General features: G+C 28.0%; 2 protein-coding genes and 1 pseudogene across 2 annotated transcripts in view; 2 read left to right on the top strand and 1 right to left on the bottom strand.

The window, feature by feature from the left end:
- The first annotated feature begins 10,964 nt into the window (after nt 1-10,964).
- Nucleotides 10,965-13,985, top strand: LOC113383228 (homeobox protein PKNOX2-like). Its single transcript, XM_026621479.1, has 10 exons — nt 10,965-11,057; nt 11,127-11,262; nt 11,341-11,409; nt 11,513-11,657; nt 11,727-11,812; nt 11,869-11,998; nt 12,073-12,210; nt 12,295-12,440; nt 12,515-12,662; nt 13,579-13,985. Exons 1-10 carry the CDS (start codon nt 10,972-10,974, stop codon nt 13,776-13,778), a joined length of 1,284 nt encoding a protein of 427 aa, XP_026477264.1. The 5' UTR covers nt 10,965-10,971; the 3' UTR covers nt 13,779-13,985.
- A 2,238-nt stretch (nt 13,986-16,223) lies between these two features.
- Nucleotides 16,224-17,922, bottom strand: LOC113382992 (annotated as a pseudogene).
- Nucleotides 17,923-19,997: 2,075 nt separating this feature from the next.
- LOC113383151 (acylpyruvase FAHD1, mitochondrial-like) overlaps nt 19,998-20,941 on the top strand; it is a gene marked incomplete at its 5' end in the record, with an annotated part of 11,539 nt that continues 10,595 nt past the window's right edge. The window contains 5 exon segments of the mRNA XM_026621397.1: nt 19,998-20,042; nt 20,105-20,171; nt 20,174-20,250; nt 20,317-20,493; nt 20,746-20,941. Coding sequence (XP_026477182.1) covers nt 19,998-20,042; nt 20,105-20,171; nt 20,174-20,250; nt 20,317-20,493; nt 20,746-20,907 — 528 coding nt within the window.

Here is a 20,941-nt window from a genome sequence, read left to right as displayed (position 1 = left end):
TAAATTTATTTCTCTCTTTTTATTTGAAAATGGAAGGATTTACTAAAAATGAATTTGCAATAATGGACATGAAATTTATAATGAACTGCAACTTAAAATTGTGGGTTCTGCATATTTTCATAGATAAACTCATCATTCAACATGCCTTCATAATATTCATCGATAAACATTTATTCATAAAAAAACTCATCATTCAACATACCTTCATCACGATTTAGTCTTTTTAAAAGACTTATTCTTCAAGTTCCCAATAAGTTCACTTTTTTCTTTTTTATTTGAAAATGTTATTTATTTAATGATAATCTATAAAACTCCTTGTGTCTAATTACACTTTTTATGTTATTTGCAGGAATTTATTTATTCAGTTATAATTTGTAATACACTATGCAAGCTTTTCTAAAAAAGAATATGCAATAATGGACATAATATTAATAATAAACAATATACTTGAAGTTATGGGATCCACCACTTATTTTTAAAAATAAATTTATCATTCAACACTCAATCATAATATATGCATCATGGTTTAGTCTTTTAAAAAGACTTGTACTTATTCTTCCTAGAGTCCTCAATAAGATTCATTTCTCTGTGCATTTTATGCTCTAAAATAGTACAATTATTTTATATATTCTTGTCAAGCATTTTTAATTCAAGGTGCTATATTTTGCATAACATAATTTTAATAAATATGCATATAGAAATTACTATATGTTTATACGTATATAAATTGAAATTGAAATTTGATTTTTAAATAAATTATTTGTAGTATATTTTGAATTTACATTAGTCTTCCTTTTTTACTCGTCGGATGTCAATTTTTTAGTAATGATCTGGCTTCACTAATAGTATGTTAAGTATTATTTTATAAACATAGCAAGGAAAATCAACTATTTGAGATTTTTCTAATAAAGTTCATCTTTTATTCCATGAAGAACTATCTATTTTAAATATAGATGTCTGTAATCTAATTCGGGGCATTAAGGATGTATTAATATATTCTTTTATAGGTTTTACAAATTCTATAGATTGTTTTTTTATAATGACATACATATATTGATTTTAAACGTCTTATTAAGCATATCATATCCTAAATCCTTGGTGCAGGTCATAATCCTGCACCAATTCTTGACTTCACACTTTTACAGCTGATTTGTTCTGATATAAATTCGAAGAGTTGTAGATTGTAGATAGCTCAAAATTTCTATTGCATGAGAATATTAATTACAACGTAAAGACTTCAACAATTATAGTTCTTCTGCAATTTTCTTTGATTTCATACTGAAATTTGATTTTATAATTTTTTGATGGTGCTAACTAAGAATATTAATTTCCTAGTATACAAAATAAAAGCTGCTAAATATAATAATAAAGACAAATTTATTTGTATTTAAATATATGATGCAAAGTCATCCCCCAACATTTCAAATCTGATACACGTACATATTTCAGGAACGTATTTAGACTATGATTTAAAAAATATTTAAAAATTGCAAACGTTATTTTTATAAATTTATTTGCTTATTTTCATATATTTTGATATTTACACATTAAAATATATTTATATGAATTTGGGGAAATGATCAAAGCTTAGTAAATTTCAAAATATTTTCATTCATTTTTTATATGTTTATTTTAAGATTCAAAGAATTATGAGAAAGTTTATTTTGATAGTTTTCTAGTGAGAAAAAATCTAAACGTATTCGAATGTCTGGCCTTTATACTTTTTATTTAGAGATTTTTTTCGAGTGATGATTTTTCTACCGAAATTTTACAGAAATATAATTTTAATACCTAAATGTGAATATCTTTTTAAGCCATTTTTTACCAGGTAGTGTGTTTTTTACGAAATGTAGTTGTTTCAAATTTTTCATACATACTTTTAACTATCTAAGTGCGCAAAGGAGGATTAACACCTGTTCCAGGAAGGTCCTTAATCGCATTTTAGGACCTCCGGGTTATCGGTCAATATCCTTCTTATTTTTAAGAGGATTACGGTTTTACAACAAAATTGTAGAAAAAATACGGAGTACATATTTTTCAGATACAGAAACTATTTTAAACCACACCAAGGTAAAATAATAATAGGATTTAAAATGAGCAAATGAACTCTACCTTCTCGCGCTATTGCATTTTTTCAAATTTCGAGGAACTAGTTTTTTTTAGCATTTTCATTTTTTTAATAAAAATTTTAACGGTTTTAAATATTGTATAAAATAACTGTATTCATGGTCATAAATAATATTCAAATGCTAGTATTTTGCAATGGTTTAATTTGTTCAAAATATACAATAATTTGTAACGGTACTGCAATATTACTTAATAAAGAAGTCTTATATTTAAGTATTACTAATTTCTTGTGTAATACTGTATTTATTTATTTTATTTCCTGTGCATTCAACAAACTATTGTCTTGAAATATGGATTGAAAGTCTTGAAATATGGTTTAATAGAATTTCTTTTAACAATATACTACCAAAATATTCTTACTCTGTTTATTTCTGAAAAATATCAAGTATTTTGATCAATAAAGAAGTTAGAAGAGTAATATAATTTACATTTTTAAGTATCGAGACCAGGGTTTGATTCCAATATCGGCCAGCTTGGTATCAAGCAATATGTTATCAGGTTTGAACTTGAGATCATAATTCACACATATGATTTCAAGTGAAAACAGCCTTTCGGAGGTATTGCTGGATAAATGAGTCCAAGGTTAGAATCCAATCTCTGTCAGCTCGGTATCAAGCAGTATGGTATCAGGTTTGAACTTGAGATCATAGATCAAAAATATGATTTCAAGTGCAAACAGCCTTTTTGGAGGCATTGCTGGATAAAAAATATGAAGAAAAAAATGGTTTGCTGAGCATAGACTATACTTGGATATGACAACCATTGGGTTGCCTTCCAAACAAGCCAGGCATTAATATATCAAAACAAATACTATTTTATAGCAATTGTTAATTGTTAAAAATAATCAAGTCCAATGCCCTTTATTATAAATCCAGTGTCCTCCATATTACCATTTCGTTCCTGATTTATTCGATCGCGTCTGGTCTGTACAATAGATATCTTGAATACATGTATGTGTGCTTGAATAAACGTATATAATTCTTGAACACGTATATATGTATATAATGTAATATAATATAATATAATATAGTAATACTACAACCCCGGTTCACGAGAGAGTATTGAAGTCAGAGCAGTACCAAAACGAAACCATTATGAACAAGTGGTGCTATAGCCTCCTTGTATGAGATCATATACCACCATTTCTCAAAATGGAAAAGGACATAATTTTTTGGCAATTTTTGAAAATATTTTGTACCTTATGTTTTGTATAAGAGCAGCGAAATAGGTCGCCTATTAATAACAATATATATTAGATTATTATTAGTGAGCAAATATTGGTTCATCAACAATGACGCAGTCCTTGTCTTACTAATTTTATTACATCTTTACTCTAGTTGATTGTAGTAGATATCGTTAATTAAATATAGTTAATTTTTGATAACCTCAACAAATATATTTATTTTTCAGAAGTGATTAACGTTTTAAAACTAGATGTAAGTGGCATTTTACCGCAGATCGTAGATATGAGAAGCTTTCCATTAATCACATAAACCTTTTTAGGCATTTTTGGACTCATACCTCCCTCTTAGTCACTTAGTAACTTAACACCCCCTCCCTTTTCTAATTGAATTTCGAAATATTTATGTGGCCTTTTCCAATATTTAACGATTTATTGATATTCAAACCTTTTTTCGTGGTTCTTTAAAATTTTAAGGTGTTCAAGAGCTTATTTTAACTTAAAACTTTATTTTAAAGATGTTAGAAGAAAAGGCTCGACCACTCTCTTCCAGAAACTACTACAATTCCTATCTCTTTCAGAAACTATCACAATTCCCATCTGATTCCTAACTGATCTTTTGAGTGGTTTTTTAATTTTCAAAATCGGTTCAGGATTTTTGCAGTGGACGAAGCATAACACACATTTCTAATTTTTGATGTCGTACGATTCAGAACGTCTTGAAACGTCGAGAAATCTTGAAACTAGAAAATCGGATTTTCTCGTGAAAGCATGAACTTATTCGGGAAGTTAATAATGCCTATTTGATCAAACTAAATCAAAAGTCTAAGCATTCTTAAGCATTTTCATCAAATATTTGCATTTAAATTAAATCTACAAATAATAATTTGCTACTATTATGCTTGACTCAATTCTTATGAATATTTGCAGCAAAATTGCTGCTTTATGAAAATGAAATTAATATATTAATATAATTATTTTAAATTACATACTGATGTAGTTGCCATAGAGCAATAAAGCTTATTTATATGCAGTTGAACTTTGTAAATTGGGTTAAAGAATGGTATTTCAATCGGTCATTGAATCGAAGTAATAATAATCATATTCTCATATTAAACATATAGATTATATTTATTGTTTGTTAAGGTAATATCAGAAGGATCAAATCCTAGCATTATTAGATATAAATCTTAAGATTTTTCTATTTTTTTTACCTCTATTACATGCATTTTTTTCAGTGTACAATTGATTCAACATTGTTTTTTCTTAGTAATAATTAGAAATAAGAATTATATGTAATTCTGTAAGCTGTTCTACAACGTACTGACAAAAAAATAAAATAATACTTATTTTATCATAATGCTTATTTTATAAATAAATAAAACAAGAATTCTGGGATCACTCCAGGGAGATATTCACTTAAGTAAAAAGACTTCTCGATTCAAGGTCCTAATTGTGATTTTTTTTACATAGTTCTATATTATTAGTAATATTTGTTCAAACTTGTTATTAAATCAATATCACAGAACCATCACTTTATAATTTCACAAATCAATTTCACAAAACCATCACTAGATACTTATTTTTCAATTATTTCTAAGATTGTTAGTTCTTTGGTTTGAAGCCTTTTTTATTAGTAACAAATAACATATAAAATTTTATATAATTCTTAAACTATTCTGCATAATTTTAATAAAAAATAAAATAATACGATAGATATTATATTACAAATAAATTATAAATAAATAAACCAGGTAAAGAGAAAAAAAATTAAGCTGATTATTATGGAACTTTTTTTGGCGATATATATCATGGTCTTATAGATCTTACTGAAATATTACGGCCTTACGACAAGTAGTTTAATTTTGAAAATTCATCAGAATGAGTAGTTTTTTGGCATCTGTTTAAATTAAAATTAGACGATTTACACGGTATAACGATAAAGTACTTGGTCTTGATGAACATACTGAAACATTAAAGTCCTACGGAAATTTTAATCTCTCATGAATTAATTTATTTTTTTATTGATTGAGTCGATTATTTACACAAATCGGGAAGTTCTAAGTAATATTTTTTCTTTTAATACAATATTAAAATGTAATAACTTTGATGCTTATTTTTCAAATATTTCCATTATTTTTGGTCCATTACCCAAGTTTGAGAGTCATTTATCCGACATGCATGGGATGTTAGAAAAGGGGTTGAAAGTCTAGCAGTTTTCTAAAGGGAAGGACGGGTCGAACAGCGCAGCACCAAGGGTGGAAGTAAGGGTATGATACTGTTATTAAAAACATCGGAAAACACAAAACCCCATGTTTAATTTATGAAACCGTCCTTGCATTATGCAACCGAGACATATTTCGGGGAAGGATATCGTACGAAATTGATGTTTTACATGCGTATTATGTACTAACTTAGCAGACTTTTGGGGATTTTTATGACGATTTTTCAAAATTCGATTAGTTTAAAAATAAATTAGTAGGGGATGCCATGGATGTAGTAACGATATTTGGGGTAATACAATTTTTTGAGATGCTGATATCATTTAAGTATGTTCTCATTGGATTAATTTATATATTAAAGCATAGATGAGGAAAGTATTTTTTAAATTCCTGAATGAGATGTTTATATTTTCACCTGAAAATCCTACTTGCTAATTCTAGTTTCTCGACGTTTCAAGACATCCTGAATCCACGAAAACCAAAATTGGAACAAGCATATGTGTGTGTTCATGTGAGCCAGAATTTGACCTTATGTCGACGTTTTTTTTTTCCAAAATGGTTGCACTAAATCAAAAGATCCAAGCCATTTGATGAAATTTGTCTAGGACTCTCATTGTATTTTGAGATAATCGGCCAAGTCGTTTTTTTAGAATTACAAGCAGAAATGTGCAAAATTTATCTTGCATGCTTTTTTTTAGAAAAATTCTGACCAGATTTCCAAAATTCAAAAAATGCACGCACATACTTCATCCAATTTTTACGGCGGTTCAGAATGACTTGAAACGTCGAGAAGACAAAATTGGCTAATTCGATTTTCTTGAAAAATTAATTATTACCTAGATGTTTTTTGATAAGATAAAACGTAAAATTGTAATTTAATTTTCATGCCATTTGTGAAAACTCTTTCCTGAAACATATGACTTTTGGATAATAATTCTATTTTAACCGTAGAGAATATTTAAAATTATATCAGGAATAATATGCCTTAAAATGGGCACCAAAATGTTAGTTATAGAATTATTAAAAAGTTATTTTATATATCAGAAAAATGTTCTATTTATAAAGTTATTCATATTGAATTTTAACATATGGGACATGTCGACATTTTATTAGTTGGGAATTACGGTAGCTATTTAAATAATCCCACTACAAATATTTCAGCAGATATAAATGTAAATTGCAGTAATTTGAATGTATTTACAAACATGAATATTGATACACTCAAGTTTCCACAAATGGCATGAAAATTAAATTATAATTTTACGTTTATCTTATCAAAAAATATCTGTAAAATTTAAAATTGTAGGAGATCGAAATTCCTGGGCGAAAAATTTAATTCACAGATAAGACGTAGTAAATGCACCATAATGTGCACATTATTTTTTTTACTTCCTTTAGGGTAAGTTACGTTTCAAAACCTTCTGAACATTTTGACATACCTTATAAAAAATGGATGTATGTGTGTTTGAATGTGCGGATACAATTTTTCGACGAACGATTCAGAAAAAATTCCTTTACTATTGATAAGGACCTGCCGATTGCTGATTAGTTTTTGGGAAAGGCAGGCCCAGCCGTTTTGTAGATACGGGGCAAAAAGTGCCAAAAATGGTAACTCAGTTTTTGAGAGAACGGAGAGTTAAATTTCAATAATTTCAAAAACATTTTATTTATTAAAATGAAGAACTAATTAATTTTTTGGGAAGGTAAAAAAAATGCCATTTGGCGGCCAAGAAAGATCATTAGACATACGCATCAAATCAAATTATCAGATATTTTGATAATATTAAGAAAATTTTAATTTTTTGGTACGGGAAGTTCCAGCAATTTGCTTTAAGGCACGATGCCATGCACCACTAGTTTCTTTATTATTATATACATATTTAATAGCAAATAGAGCTTTAGATTCTATGAGATTATTGGATGCTGATTTCTATTGGCGTGGATTTTTATAGATGGACAACCTAAACGATTGTCCTATCTCTATAAGATGAATTTATTATTACCATTTAAGTAATACTGATGAATACGTCCAGATTATTGTAGAACATTTACTAAACTATACCCCAAAGTTTAAATTTCAATTTCGAAATCGTTCAAAGACATTTCGAAATTTGTTTAAAACGCTGCGGTAGACCATTTTCATATATTTGCTCAACGAATATTGTCTGTTTAACGTCTGTTTATTTATCACAGTGTTCGGTCGGTCCGAAACATCGTGCAAATGATTTCGACAAATAGGAAAAATAAAACAAAAAAGCAGTAGCTGTGTTCTCAATGCTACCTGTATTTAATACAAACATCCAGAAAAAATGGTGAAAGATTGGTGAGATGGGAATTTAAAATATGTATATATATAACAGATTTAAATTTATTTTTATTTTTTTTTTAATTTTATTGGCCTCTGCTTTACAGCATTTTAGCCACCTACATTATTCATATTATTTTTCATCATATTCTATACAATTCTTACATATATATTTATTATACATTCATCATATATATACTATCTCTTCTTATATCCTAATCTTCCATTTAATTTTCGTTCTTCAATTCCATTCAATTTTCATTCTTCTTCTTGTCTGAACTTCTTTTTGCTTCTTACTTCTGATACAATTTTTTCTTGTATTCTACAAATCAACAATTCTTAATCTACTTTAATATTTTATATTTTTATTTCTGGTATTGCTGGAGATTCGAACTAAATTCCTCCAGCATGTGAGTCGAGAACGCTACTGAGTGAGCTATTCCCGCCACGATTTAATTTTAAATAATATAATAAATTTGGAAAATATTTATTTCAAGTTAAATATATTATTGTCTAGCATTTCTACAGATTAGTTTAAAAAAAAAACTCGAATTTAAATTGTATTAAACATATGGTTAACTTCCCGTAGGGTAAGTTATAGTAATCGCAAAAAAATCTAAAATGAAAAGTTTTATATATATATATATTTACGTTTCAAAGGTTTCTGAACATTTTGGCATACCTTAGAAAAAATTGATGGATGTGTGTCTGTGCGTGTGTGTTCGGATACAAATTTTCGTCCATGATTTCAGGAACACACCGATTTAAATGATTCAAAAAATATTCGATTCCTATTGAGAAGGAGACGTGCTGATTAGTTTTTGGCAAAGACAGGTTTAGTCGTTTCGAAGGTACGGGGGCAAAAAGTACCAAAAATTGTAATTTAATTTTTGAGATAACGGAGTGACTATTTTGTATGATTAAAAAAAAATTATATTGACTAAATGAAAAACCAAACGAAATTAAATTTTTGCGAAGGTAGGTCCAAGGTTTTCGGAGATCTAATAAAAAAAGTAAACAAATTCCATTAGGCGGTCAAAAATCTATTTTTTTTTCAAAATTCTCTATTTAAAAGTTTTTTAAATAACTTGTAATTTTAGGTATAGGAAGGTTTAGCAATTTGCCTTAAGGCACGATGCCACACACCAGTAGTTTTTTTTTTTAAATAGATAGGTTTTTAGTTCTGTATTTTTGAATTTTATGTTGAAATATGAATTAAAAGAGTCTGAGTGGGCGTACTATCGATAAAAATATGAATTTTCTCTAAAATAGTTTTAGGATTAATACGTTTTGGTTATTGTATATTCAATAGGTAAACATATATTATTCGGTTAGACTACAGATCTTGTAAAAACTTGTTATTTCAGTAAAATTATTATATCCATTAATATGATTTCAAAGTGATATAAAATATTCGACTAAGAACATTGCAGAGAAAAATTTACCATAATATGTTATAAAATAATTGTTTTTACAAAAGTGTGAAAGACAAGCAATACGTAACACGTGTAGATAATAATTTAAATATATCAAATATCATGCAATGCACACACATACTTATTTTGTTTGACAAACCCATTTGAATCCTGTCGATAATGTAAAAAATTTAAACACATCTGTTTTGTGCTCTCTGCACGTTCAGACTTTGGAGAGGATTCGAGCAAAAGTTGTACTTTGTTAGTATTTTTAGTGAAAATTGTGAAAATTACATGAAATTTTTTCAATAAAAAAAGTCAATTCATGGTGTAGGTGCTAAATTTTTATTCACTTCAATCTCTAAAATTTCATGGTAAGTGATATAAACTCATAAAAGAAAATTTTGGAAACTACGTTGGTTTTAATTCATGGTTTAGTAAATGTTTTTTAGTTAATTTGTGTCATTTAAAATTTTATGGCAAGTGGTACAAACACATAATAGAAAATTGAAATTGGTAATTAATTTGTGTGGTTTTAAATTTGTATGGTAATAGTTCATATTTTGGTAGAATAGTTACTTATCTGTTATCAATTTGATCTAACAACTGCTTTACCTACCAGGCTATTAAAATGTCCAAGTACCTACCTCGTTTCTGATGGAACAAAATTTCATTTAATTAAGTGCACATCAGGCATCCAAAATTATTAACATATAAGTCCTACATAGTAATATTTACATAAACGAGCTGTGACAGCAAATCGACAGCCACCAACGTGGTTATAGGCAAAATCTGTTTGCTTTCTAAATTAAATTTCCCATATTTGCATCGAAATTATTCGAGTGGTCGACGAATTTCACATGATTTTTTAATTATAATAGCAGGTGACGAGGATAATTAATTTGTTGTGCAAATATTGTAATTGGACAGTAAATTTTTTTAAGAACTAGAGTTTTTTCAACGCTTATTATAATTTATTCTTGTTACTTTGCCTTTTGGTATAGTAGTTGATCTTATATTAGTTGAGGTAATCATTCAGAAATAAAATACATTTCTATATGCTCATATTGAATCTTGTGAAAAGGTTCTTACCAGTGAAAAATTCCTTGATTTAATTGTTCCAACCTGCTGATAATTTTTTCTTCAATCTACCAGTTGTTTTTTATCAACTTCTTGAATTTGTGGATTTGGATGTTGGCTAAGTTTATGTTGATACCTATTTTTCAAGTTCCTCTTCCTCATTACTTATTGGTTAGTTGGTAAATCTAAGTCGTTTTGGATGGTCTCATTGGTTACCAGGAAACGTTTACGATGGCTCTAAGAATTCTATTTTGAGATCTTTGATCCTGCAGCTTGATGCCGTTTGTCCAATCCAATTGCTGTTACTTAATGTGTTTCTCTTTTATTTCTAGATGAATACCAGTTTTTAATTCTTCAATCTGGTGATAATTTATCCTTCTAGTTGTTTTTTATCAACTTCTTGAAATTGTGGATTTGGATGTTGGCTAAGTTTTTGTTGATACTCATTTCTCATGTTCCCCTTTCTCACTACTTATTGGACAGTTGGTAAATCTAAGTCGTTTTGGATGGTCTCATTGGTTACCAGAAGAGGTTTATGGTGGCTCTAAGAATTTTCTTTTGAAACATTTGATCCTGCAATTTGTCCAGTCCAATTGCTGTTACTTAATGTGTTTTTCTTTTATTTCTAGGTGAATACCAGTTATGCAAGAAAGCGCCCTCATTGGGGCAGAGGTCCCTGTAACAATCGACCAAGCTCAATTCGAAGCTGATAAACGAGCGGTTTACAAGTAATTAGAAATTAATATACCTACATTATTGTATTTATTAAGATATATTAATGTTATTTTTATTTCTAGACATCCTTTGTTTCCACTATTGGCTTTGTTGCTGGAACGTTGCGAACAAGCCACACAAGGCTGCACATCTCAGCAATCCAATAATGAAGACCGAACGCCCACACCATGTGAAGATAGTTTTTCTAGAGATTTACAGGTGAAGATTTTTTTTAGTCTGGACTAACTTTTTATAAACGATAAAATCCAGAAAATAACTTAATAATGCTCTTCTTAGGCATTTGTACAGTTGCAGCAAAGAGAGAGGAGGCCTTTACTGATCGATGAGCCTGAATTAGATGGTCTTGTAAGTAAATATGCATTCATAAATATATAAGCACTCTTTATACTTACATAATTTTTAATTTATGGTTTAGTACATTTTACTTAGTTTGTGTCTAATTTTACAGATGATCAAAGCTCTACAAGTCCTCCGAATACACTTACTAGAATTAGAAAAAGTTCAAGAATTATGTCGAGATTTTTGCAGCCGATATATTGCCTGCCTACGAGGCAAAATGCAGTCAGAAAACTTGCTACGAGCCGATTATAATGGTATCTTGAATTTACATTAATATTTATTTTAAATTTACCTTGCTTTTATTATTTTTTTTGATGTTGTAGGCGGAATGGGTCCTCTTGAGCATAACAACAACGTTGGAAGTTCAAATTCAAATAGTCCTACACAATTAAATAATAGTCCATCACAGGTATATATTTAAATTTTAATATTTAATTTTATTATTCTCATTTTGGCTTTTTTTAGTCATTGAATGCACCTAGTCACACTTATACGGAAGAGAACGCGTTCAATTATGTTCCTACAAACTGCTCTGATCAAAATAATAGATATGCTAATTCAGAACCAGATTATAATAATGTTGTGCCAAATCCAGGTATTAATAATATTTTTTTTTTACATTATGCATCCTTTGGAGCAATCATATACATCTCAGTTTTTTATTCTAAGGTGCTGCTTACATGGAAAACTCTACCAGTCCAGCCTTACAAGCGTCAGGATCTGATAGCGCTGGCATAGTTTTGGGGACTACACCTATTGGCCAAATTGGTGCTGGGCTTATGCCACCAGGAGCAGACGCTTACTCAGGTATATATAATCAAAATCTCAATGTGCATCAAGGGCCAAAAACTTAGAAATTGTATTATATAAATAATTATTTTTTATCTGCAGGTCAACTGTCACCAATGCCCAGTACAGATGATCAGGAGAGCGGTGGTGAGAGTGTGAGTGGAACAAGTGCCAGACGCCAAAAGCGAGGAGTTTTACCTAAGCAAGCCACTAGTGTAATGAGAGCTTGGCTATTCCAACACCTTGTTGTAAGAGAAATAAATTATATATACCATAGTTTTTTTTATCAAGTGCTCCAAACTAATATAAAAAATTGTTTTAGCATCCTTATCCAACGGAAGATGAAAAGCGAAACATAGCTGCTCAAACAAATTTGACACTATTACAAGTTAATAATTGGTTTATCAATGCGAGAAGAAGAATTTTGCAACCTATGCTTGAAGCTACTGATGGTCAGTCACCAAGAGCTGGTAATAAAAATTTGGCTAAATTTTATTTTACACTTTCCAAAATATCTTTTATGTTTTATTTTCCGGAATTTAAATTCAAATATGTTTTTATGGATATTTTAGGATCTTTTGGACATTATAGCCCTGGTATCAATGACAATTTTCCATCAAACTATTACATTTGAATAGTTTGTGTTTAGATAGTCATAATAGGCCAAGTTTTCCATATAATTAAAGAGGATTTAGATTAAGTTTTCAATTCTGTAAATAAACGAAGTACCTGTGACAACCAGATTCACTCATAGTAAGATTAAGATGTTGATTTTTAACATGAAAGTAAATTGTAGGTAGAGGTTCAAAATAGTATTTTAGAGTTGAAAAGGATAAGGCTATTCTGTAGAGTAATTAAAAGAAATATGGTTCTCAAAATAGGGGTCAATAAATAAATAATTGGTTTTAATTACAGGTATTATAGTTAATATTTGAAGTTAGTAAACAAAAGACCCAAAAATATGTGTGACTTCTCCGACAAAACATAAATTAGTAATTAATTTAGGATTGTTTTCTAGATTCAAATAATTATATAGAGTACATTATATTATACATCTTAGAATACATATAATTTATTTTTCATTTAAAGTATTTAAAAATAAGTGGTATGATTTATATGAATTCCCATAATGTACATTTAGGACTCCAGTTTTTTTATATGCATGTGTAAATTTACATTGAAACAGAAATATATTGCCAGTAGGATTTTTAAATTTTTGAATATATATAGAATAATTTTATAAATGTTTTGTATTTTAACTATGACTATTTTTGATTTTATAATTATAGTGCATGTTTAGTTAAATAATATGTTCATTTATTATATTTCTCCTGAATGCTATGTCTCAGTCCAAGTTATAACTTTTTTTTATACATATTTTTCTAGATTCAGCTCAGACTTCATCAGTTTCTCAACGTAAGAAGGCTGGTTCAGCAAAACGCTTCTGGCCTGATAATCTTAGTGGAATGTTAGATCAGAGAATAGATCCTAATGCTTTGAGTAGCAGTTCTGATGAGGAAGACAGCCAGGATAGTCTGGTTATTGATAGATCTCAAAACAGTATACCTACTGAAAATAACCATTGAATTGTGGTATGATAATTATTATTAACATACTTGCTAGCGCCACAAAATTTAAAAATTCATTTTATATTTATTTCTGTTTGAGGAATTTCAGTTTACCTTATTAAACCATGTGGGGCTAGCAATAATTTTTATTAAAATGCTAAGCTTTTTGTATAATATTGTTAACTTCTAGTTAATAAGAATTGAAGTTTTTACTATCTTATCTTGCGAGACATTATTTTTATTATTTGCATGTACATTCAATAAATTTTCTCAAAATTTGATTTTTATGTTTGAAGCAAACTCAGATTTAGTCAACAAATAACATTTTTAATATTCATAACATTTATCTTAAAGATCGTATGGGGATGATTACTAACTTGATGTTAACAAACTCTATATTTTAATTTAGCTTGTCTTAAAGTTTTCATTTTATTTTGGATTTTTATATACGATTTTCTAGTCCTAAATAACAAATCTTGAGATCCACTTAATTTGTATACTGATTCTGAAACAGAAATTATATTTTTTAAGATTTTTATTTTCCAAACAGGTATACGATTGTTGTTTTATTGTAAACTATGTATACGTAAAATACCTCAAAATAGTTTTATATATTAAATATGGCTAAACTTAAAAAATATGTGCTGATATGATGGATATGATTATCAAAATTTTAATTTTTTAAAGTCCCATTAAGTTTATAAATAGAAAGCGTATAGATATAAAAAGAATACCAAATACAATTTTTGTAAACATTTTGATTCAAGTCCATAATTTCAAATGATTTAAATATGAAATTGTTGGATAACAAAATGCACTTTATTATATAAACACATTTTTATATTTGAGGGGGCACTTACAACAGTGTTTGGAATATTTACATACAACTTTTGCTTTAAATATATTAAATTGACTGTAATGATCTGATTATATATAAATTAAGCCCTGGTTATTTAGATCTGATAACAAAAATGATAAAAATTAATATTAGGTATATTTTAATTGTAAGTAAATGGCATATATGTTTATGCATATACATATACATATAATGATTTTGACTTCCCATTTAGTAATATTATATTATTTCTTGTCTCTGACAATTGCAGATCGCAATAGGTGTAAATTTAATGAAATATTTCAGCAAGAGTAGTATACTATATGTATATATTTTGATTGTGATATATTTTCCATCGCCATTCATATATTATTAACTTTTGGACAATACATTAAATTGCTTATATCCTTCACTTTGTTACAAATTTAGACACATTATCAGGTTTTGCAAATACAAACTGATAATGTAAATGCTTTCGTGATATAATAATGTCTGCCACTAAAATTATTCTATTTATTATCAATATTTGTACATATTATGTCTTTAACTTCCATGAGTCAAGCAAGAATTTGCTTTTTAATCTAACAATTTCGTAAAAAATTAAGATATTTTTGCATAATGAGCACTTATTTTGAAATTCCTTGAAGACTTGCCAACTCCAGTATAAGTGAATTAGGGATTAGAATACTTAAATAGGTCTTAATCAAAATTGCAACGATATACGTAATAAAAACACTTAAATATAATATCCCTCCATTCCATTTATATCCTAAAATATATATATAAATCATATATTTAAAAAATAATGTAATCCTTTTCGAAATTCATTAAACACAAACAAATTACTAGCTATTATGTAAAACTAAGAATGCTTTTTGTGGTTGATATCTGCATAGATGGAATCTTTTGCTTAAGTATATTTGGCGCGAGTGTTTCTGTCGACAGAAAGAAGTCTTAATTCTGTTCCAAATTTGATTGTAATTAAAATTCTCTATTGATAGTATACTCAAAACTGATTAAAGTAAGATTTCGCTTAATAAAGCAATGTGATCTAATGAATAAATATGTTAAAAACGCCATGAAACAAAATGCATGAGACTAAATAAATGCTTGGTATTAAGCATTATATAATATATCCAGAAACTTTATGATATGTGTCATATTTCATCGTTTTCAACATAAAATAGCATTAAATTAGATTTAAGATGTATGTATTTTTATTGTAGAATATACTTATCTGTTTCAAGCTGAAATGATATAATATTATAATAGACCTAATTCTCATATTATAATTAACTTTTTGGTTTATTTTAGAGAGGTATCTTTCTATATTAATAACTTTCAGAAGCAAAGATTTACTATTTTTGTTTATAGTTATTTTTGACTAAAAATAATTAACTACTTTGAGAAGATACAAGGATAAAAAGAAGTAAGATGTCCAATTGATGTTTTTTATAGAAGGCTCAAAAGGTAAGGTAAACTCAGGCAGTTTTGAAATATTCAGATTTCAATGTTGTTTAAAAGAGTATATCCTTGATTAAGAATAATTAATATAAAGTATTATAAAAAGGTATAGTATATAATCAGAAAAAACTAATTTAGTGAGTACCACTTCTAAAAATGGAGGGTGTTTTTATTTAACAAATTTATTTACATCTAATTTTAATGAAATAAAAATGAAAATGTTTAATAAATAATAAATGCAATAAATTTGAAAATATAATGATATTCAACAACTTAAGACTTATCTAATCCATGTATAATATGTATATAATAGTATTCTTTAAATATTAAAATAATGTGGTGCTTAAATTAAGAACTTATTGCTGTCTTTTCTTCTTCTCATTCTCTTCCTGTAATAATAATTTTTCTGGTTAAATTTTCTTAATTAAATTAATTTCACAATACTGTAAATTAACAGAAATTACCTTTTGGCTCAAGATGATAAGAAGGCGTTTGAAGATTCCAATAAAATCAAGGAACAAGTCAAAAGCATGCCCAACTGTGTCGCGGCTTCCAGCTCTGAATTTTTCAATAATAGCTTGTGTATCATAAAGGACAAAAGCACACATAACAAATAATCCTACATAAAGGTGAGCCTGCAATTCAAAACTTGATCAGTTGCTGGATTCAATTAATTATTTATGTTATTTTGGATTATGGTTTACCTGGTATATCAAAGTGCTTTGCAAGAAAATATTTGCCAAAGAGGAGAAGAACATCATATTCAAAACACTGACAATAATTCCACCCAGGAACAACCATTTTCCACGTTCAGCAAATATTGCTGATAAGCTGAATGCCACGAATACTAAAGTAGTGCCAAATAATGCAGTTGTTATTATACTTGGATTGATTTGGGCCACATGAGCTAGTAAGGGTCCTAATCCTAAACCTAAGGAACAACAAGAAGTTATAAAAAACTATAAATAATTTGATAATTGGGCTATAATGATAAATACCTGACAAGAATCCTAATCCTAACAGCATTCCTAGTCTCATATTAAAATTTTTGGCATCTGGAGAGGTCATCATCAAGCCCAAGCCTAATCCTAGGGCTCCCTAAAGCTGGCAACAATCCTGCTGAGAGCCATCCTGCAAGGAAACTGTAAGCCCCTATACTAGCTAATGATGTTGTAGCTGCCAGACACCCGTAGACGCCTTTCAGATGTTGCTGGACTGGCGCTTCCCTGGATAAATGGTAAGTAGATAATATCGTAACTGAATTTATTTTGTTGCATTATCAAGACTTAACTAAATAATATGCAGTAGATAATGATGAAAACTAAGTATTTGCAAATGCAATATATCAATATTTGTATTTGTACAAATGTACCTCAAATGTATCCTTTTCATCAGAATAGTATTCTTATATATAAACATTGTTCAGACTCAAAAATCCCATTATTAGTTTTCTATCATAGGCTTATTAAATCTAATGAAGTTGTACAATCAGGTTTCAACTTGACCCTGAGAATTCTCAGTGATAGTTCTAAAACGTTAATGGTTGAAAAGATATACGTTAAAAGAAAAATATACCAAAAATGATTAAGTAATTGTAAACAGCCATTTGTAGTCCTTGAATTTAATAGAACTTAAGGGAGTTTCTCATAAGTCTGACAGCCAGCCAAAGGCTCCAAAAATTATATTTTAAAAAGTGCTGATTACACCTGGTTGTTTCATTATATCTAGTCGCAATTAACACTAATTAACTAATCCATACTTACAGTTTATTGTTGAATGTATTTATAAAAGATGTCAAAGTCACCATTTTGATGTTACAATAAATTTAAATCGCGTTTAATTTACACTTGATATTCTTTAAAAACATATAACTTTTATTCGATCTTCCAATGATACCGTTTACTAATCTGATAATTTACGATGACAAGCATTTGTATTTACGTTTTTACTTATGCATCGCATACGTGTATAATTTTGATTGGTTTTTGTTCGATTTATGTTGGCACGCTTGGACGATAGCGCGCATGGAATAATTGAATTGCAACATTTCTTTAACTATTACGGCATGCATGATTTCGTTCGGACTTTGGAGTTTCGAGAAAAATCGATCTGTATTCTTAATTATGCATATTTTCAATAAAAAAATATAAATATATTTATAAATTTTATATATAGATATATATGAAGTAATTAAGCAGAAACTTCATTGCATTAAATGCACTTTTACCACTTTTTAATTTTAACGTTTCGACATTTGATTTGTGTCATCATCATTCAGCACTATCTTCAGTTCGATTTGAATAAATGGAAGATCGTTGCTGTCAAAAAGTTCAAATAATATGATTTTTTAATTTTATAACTATTTAAATATAATTTTCAGTGTTTATATTGAAATGTTCAATTGATTTTTTTTTAATTTTGTGTTTTGTTCTTGCTGAATGATGGCACAATAAAGTGTCGAAACAATGAAGAAGTGAAAAATTATTCCATCATCATTTAATTCGACAATGGCTGCTTATGTATCAAATAGGTATATTTTAACATAAAATCAATCAGATGTATATTTATTACATGTATTCATAATTATTCAATGAAATTATAATTTTTAAGTTATTTTTAACTTGCAAACACCGCGATTGTATTGCTGCTTCTACACTATATTTAAAGTATCAAAAATCGCATTTTTTATTAATTTATTTTGTCAATCAAAACTGCAACATTTATTTTGTATCATTTAATTACGTTCTATTTTTTATAATAAAACTGTTGCAGATTATTACTGTTATCAAAAATCACTGTTATATCATATATTATATTTTCCATATATGATTGAATAATAATTAATCTCTTTAAATCATCGCATGATCTTTATTTAGAGGTCATTCTTGATAATTTTATTCGAAAAGTACATATCAAGAATTTTCCTATCAACAACACATACATGTTTTAGTATTCCATTACAAGTGAAGGCAAATACTTTATAAAATGACCAGTGCACAATTACAAAATTTTGTGAAAAATGGAAAAGTTATTATTGGAGCCGGGTTAAATTACAAGTACATATTTAAATGAATATATACAATTTATTTACTTATGCAATCACAATTGTAAAACGTTAACGTTTATTGTTTCAATGTCGAAAACCTATCAAATTATATAAATATGTATGCATGTCTATACATATTAATCTACAGCTGCAAACTATATAAAAATGCTATAATTAACTTTTGGAACAAGAACTTGAACAAAACAATGTTTTGCCAAAAAAATACATTTACCATATTTTATATTTATCACGTTAAAGTATTCTGAATCGTTTTGATATCAAAATTAGAAGTATAAGTGTGTATTCACAGATAAAGAAAGTAATTTTTGTGTGTGTATTTATGTGTGTGGATCAAAATTTAATCAAATATAAGCAAGAGTTTTTTTAATAACTTTTCTATATATTTTAATTTCAAACAAAAAACGATTAATCTAAACTTAAATAAAATAAACTAAAAAGTAAGTAATTTTTTTAAAAATAATTCATGATTAATTAATTAATTATTTTTAAATAATTTCTGATAAATATATTTAATCTTAAACCCTGGCAAAAAAATATTCCTGTAATACCCATAAATTTTATAAAAAATCTCAGTACACTATGCTGTCATAATTTTGGATACCTGTCTAGTTTTGAAATAAATTCGAAGTTTTTTTTTTCATTAAGATGAAAATGATATTGTTGTATTGATGTTTATTCGGCAAGGAAGAAAGATCATCGTTGCTTCAAGCAATTACAAGTATAATTGTTATATTAGTATTGATATTTAAATTCTAAAATCATGATAAAGGATATTGTTTTTTTTAAATTTGTTCTAATATATGTATACAATTTTTTTTTGTAGATCAGCATTACCTCCAGGAAGATCTCGTCCATCAGTTCCTGTAATTTTCACCAACCAACATCTTGCTACATAGTAGAAGGGCAAGAAATTGAGGTAAAGGATGGCTAATTTTATTTTATTTAAAATATGAAACTGAAAAATATATTATTTTACAGTTAAATCCTCATTTTAAAGATGTCAAACATGAAATTGAATTAGGAGTCATTATTGGAAAAAGATGCAAAATGTTAGCGAAAAAGAAGCAATGGATTATGTGGGAGGATACTGTCTTGGCTTAGACATGACTGCTGCTTGTTATCTGGTGAGAATTCTATCTAGGAGATTAATGTATATATTCTACTAATGGAGAATAAATGTTTTTTTTTAGTCAGAATCAATGAAACATGGGTTGCCTTGGGCCTTAAGTAAAAGTTTTGATACTTCCAATCCTGTGAGTCGATTTGTATCAACACAAGAATTGCCAAATCCTCATGATGTGCGACTTTGGTGTAAAGTCAATGGTTTGACCAGACAGGATTCGACTACTGCTGATTTAATATTTACAGTAAGATAATAGACTCCTAATTAGTAGATAATAGACTCTTAATTAGTAATAGTAAAAGATCAAAAGGAAATTAAATAATTTAGCAAAAATTATTGGGTAAAGTCGTAAAGCCTAAGATAATAGTTGTGCAATATTTAAATGCAACAAAATCTTTACCATGTACTGATGAAGCTCTATTTAGTTGGCTTCTGATTTATGACTTTGATTTTGATTCTAAATAAGTTTTATATTATTACTGATTTTATTTTTCAGATCCCCGAATTGATAAGTTATTGCTCCCAATTCATGACATTGGAACCATGCGACCTCATAATGACCGGAACCCCGCAAGGTGTTGGTTCCGTAAACAAAGGAGATATTATCGAAGGCGGCCTAGGAGATTTCCTCACGATGACATTTTACGTTAAAAAATAATTTGAATTTAAAAATTATAGCTCTTTATTCATAG

This window comes from Ctenocephalides felis, unplaced genomic scaffold, assembly GCF_003426905.1.
Source record: "Ctenocephalides felis isolate EL2017-DRISC unplaced genomic scaffold, ASM342690v1 CF-g0.4_SCAFFOLD_03570, whole genome shotgun sequence".
Taxonomy (NCBI): Eukaryota; Metazoa; Arthropoda; class Insecta; order Siphonaptera; family Pulicidae; genus Ctenocephalides; species Ctenocephalides felis.
This window is presented reverse-complemented; position numbering and strand designations above follow the sequence as displayed.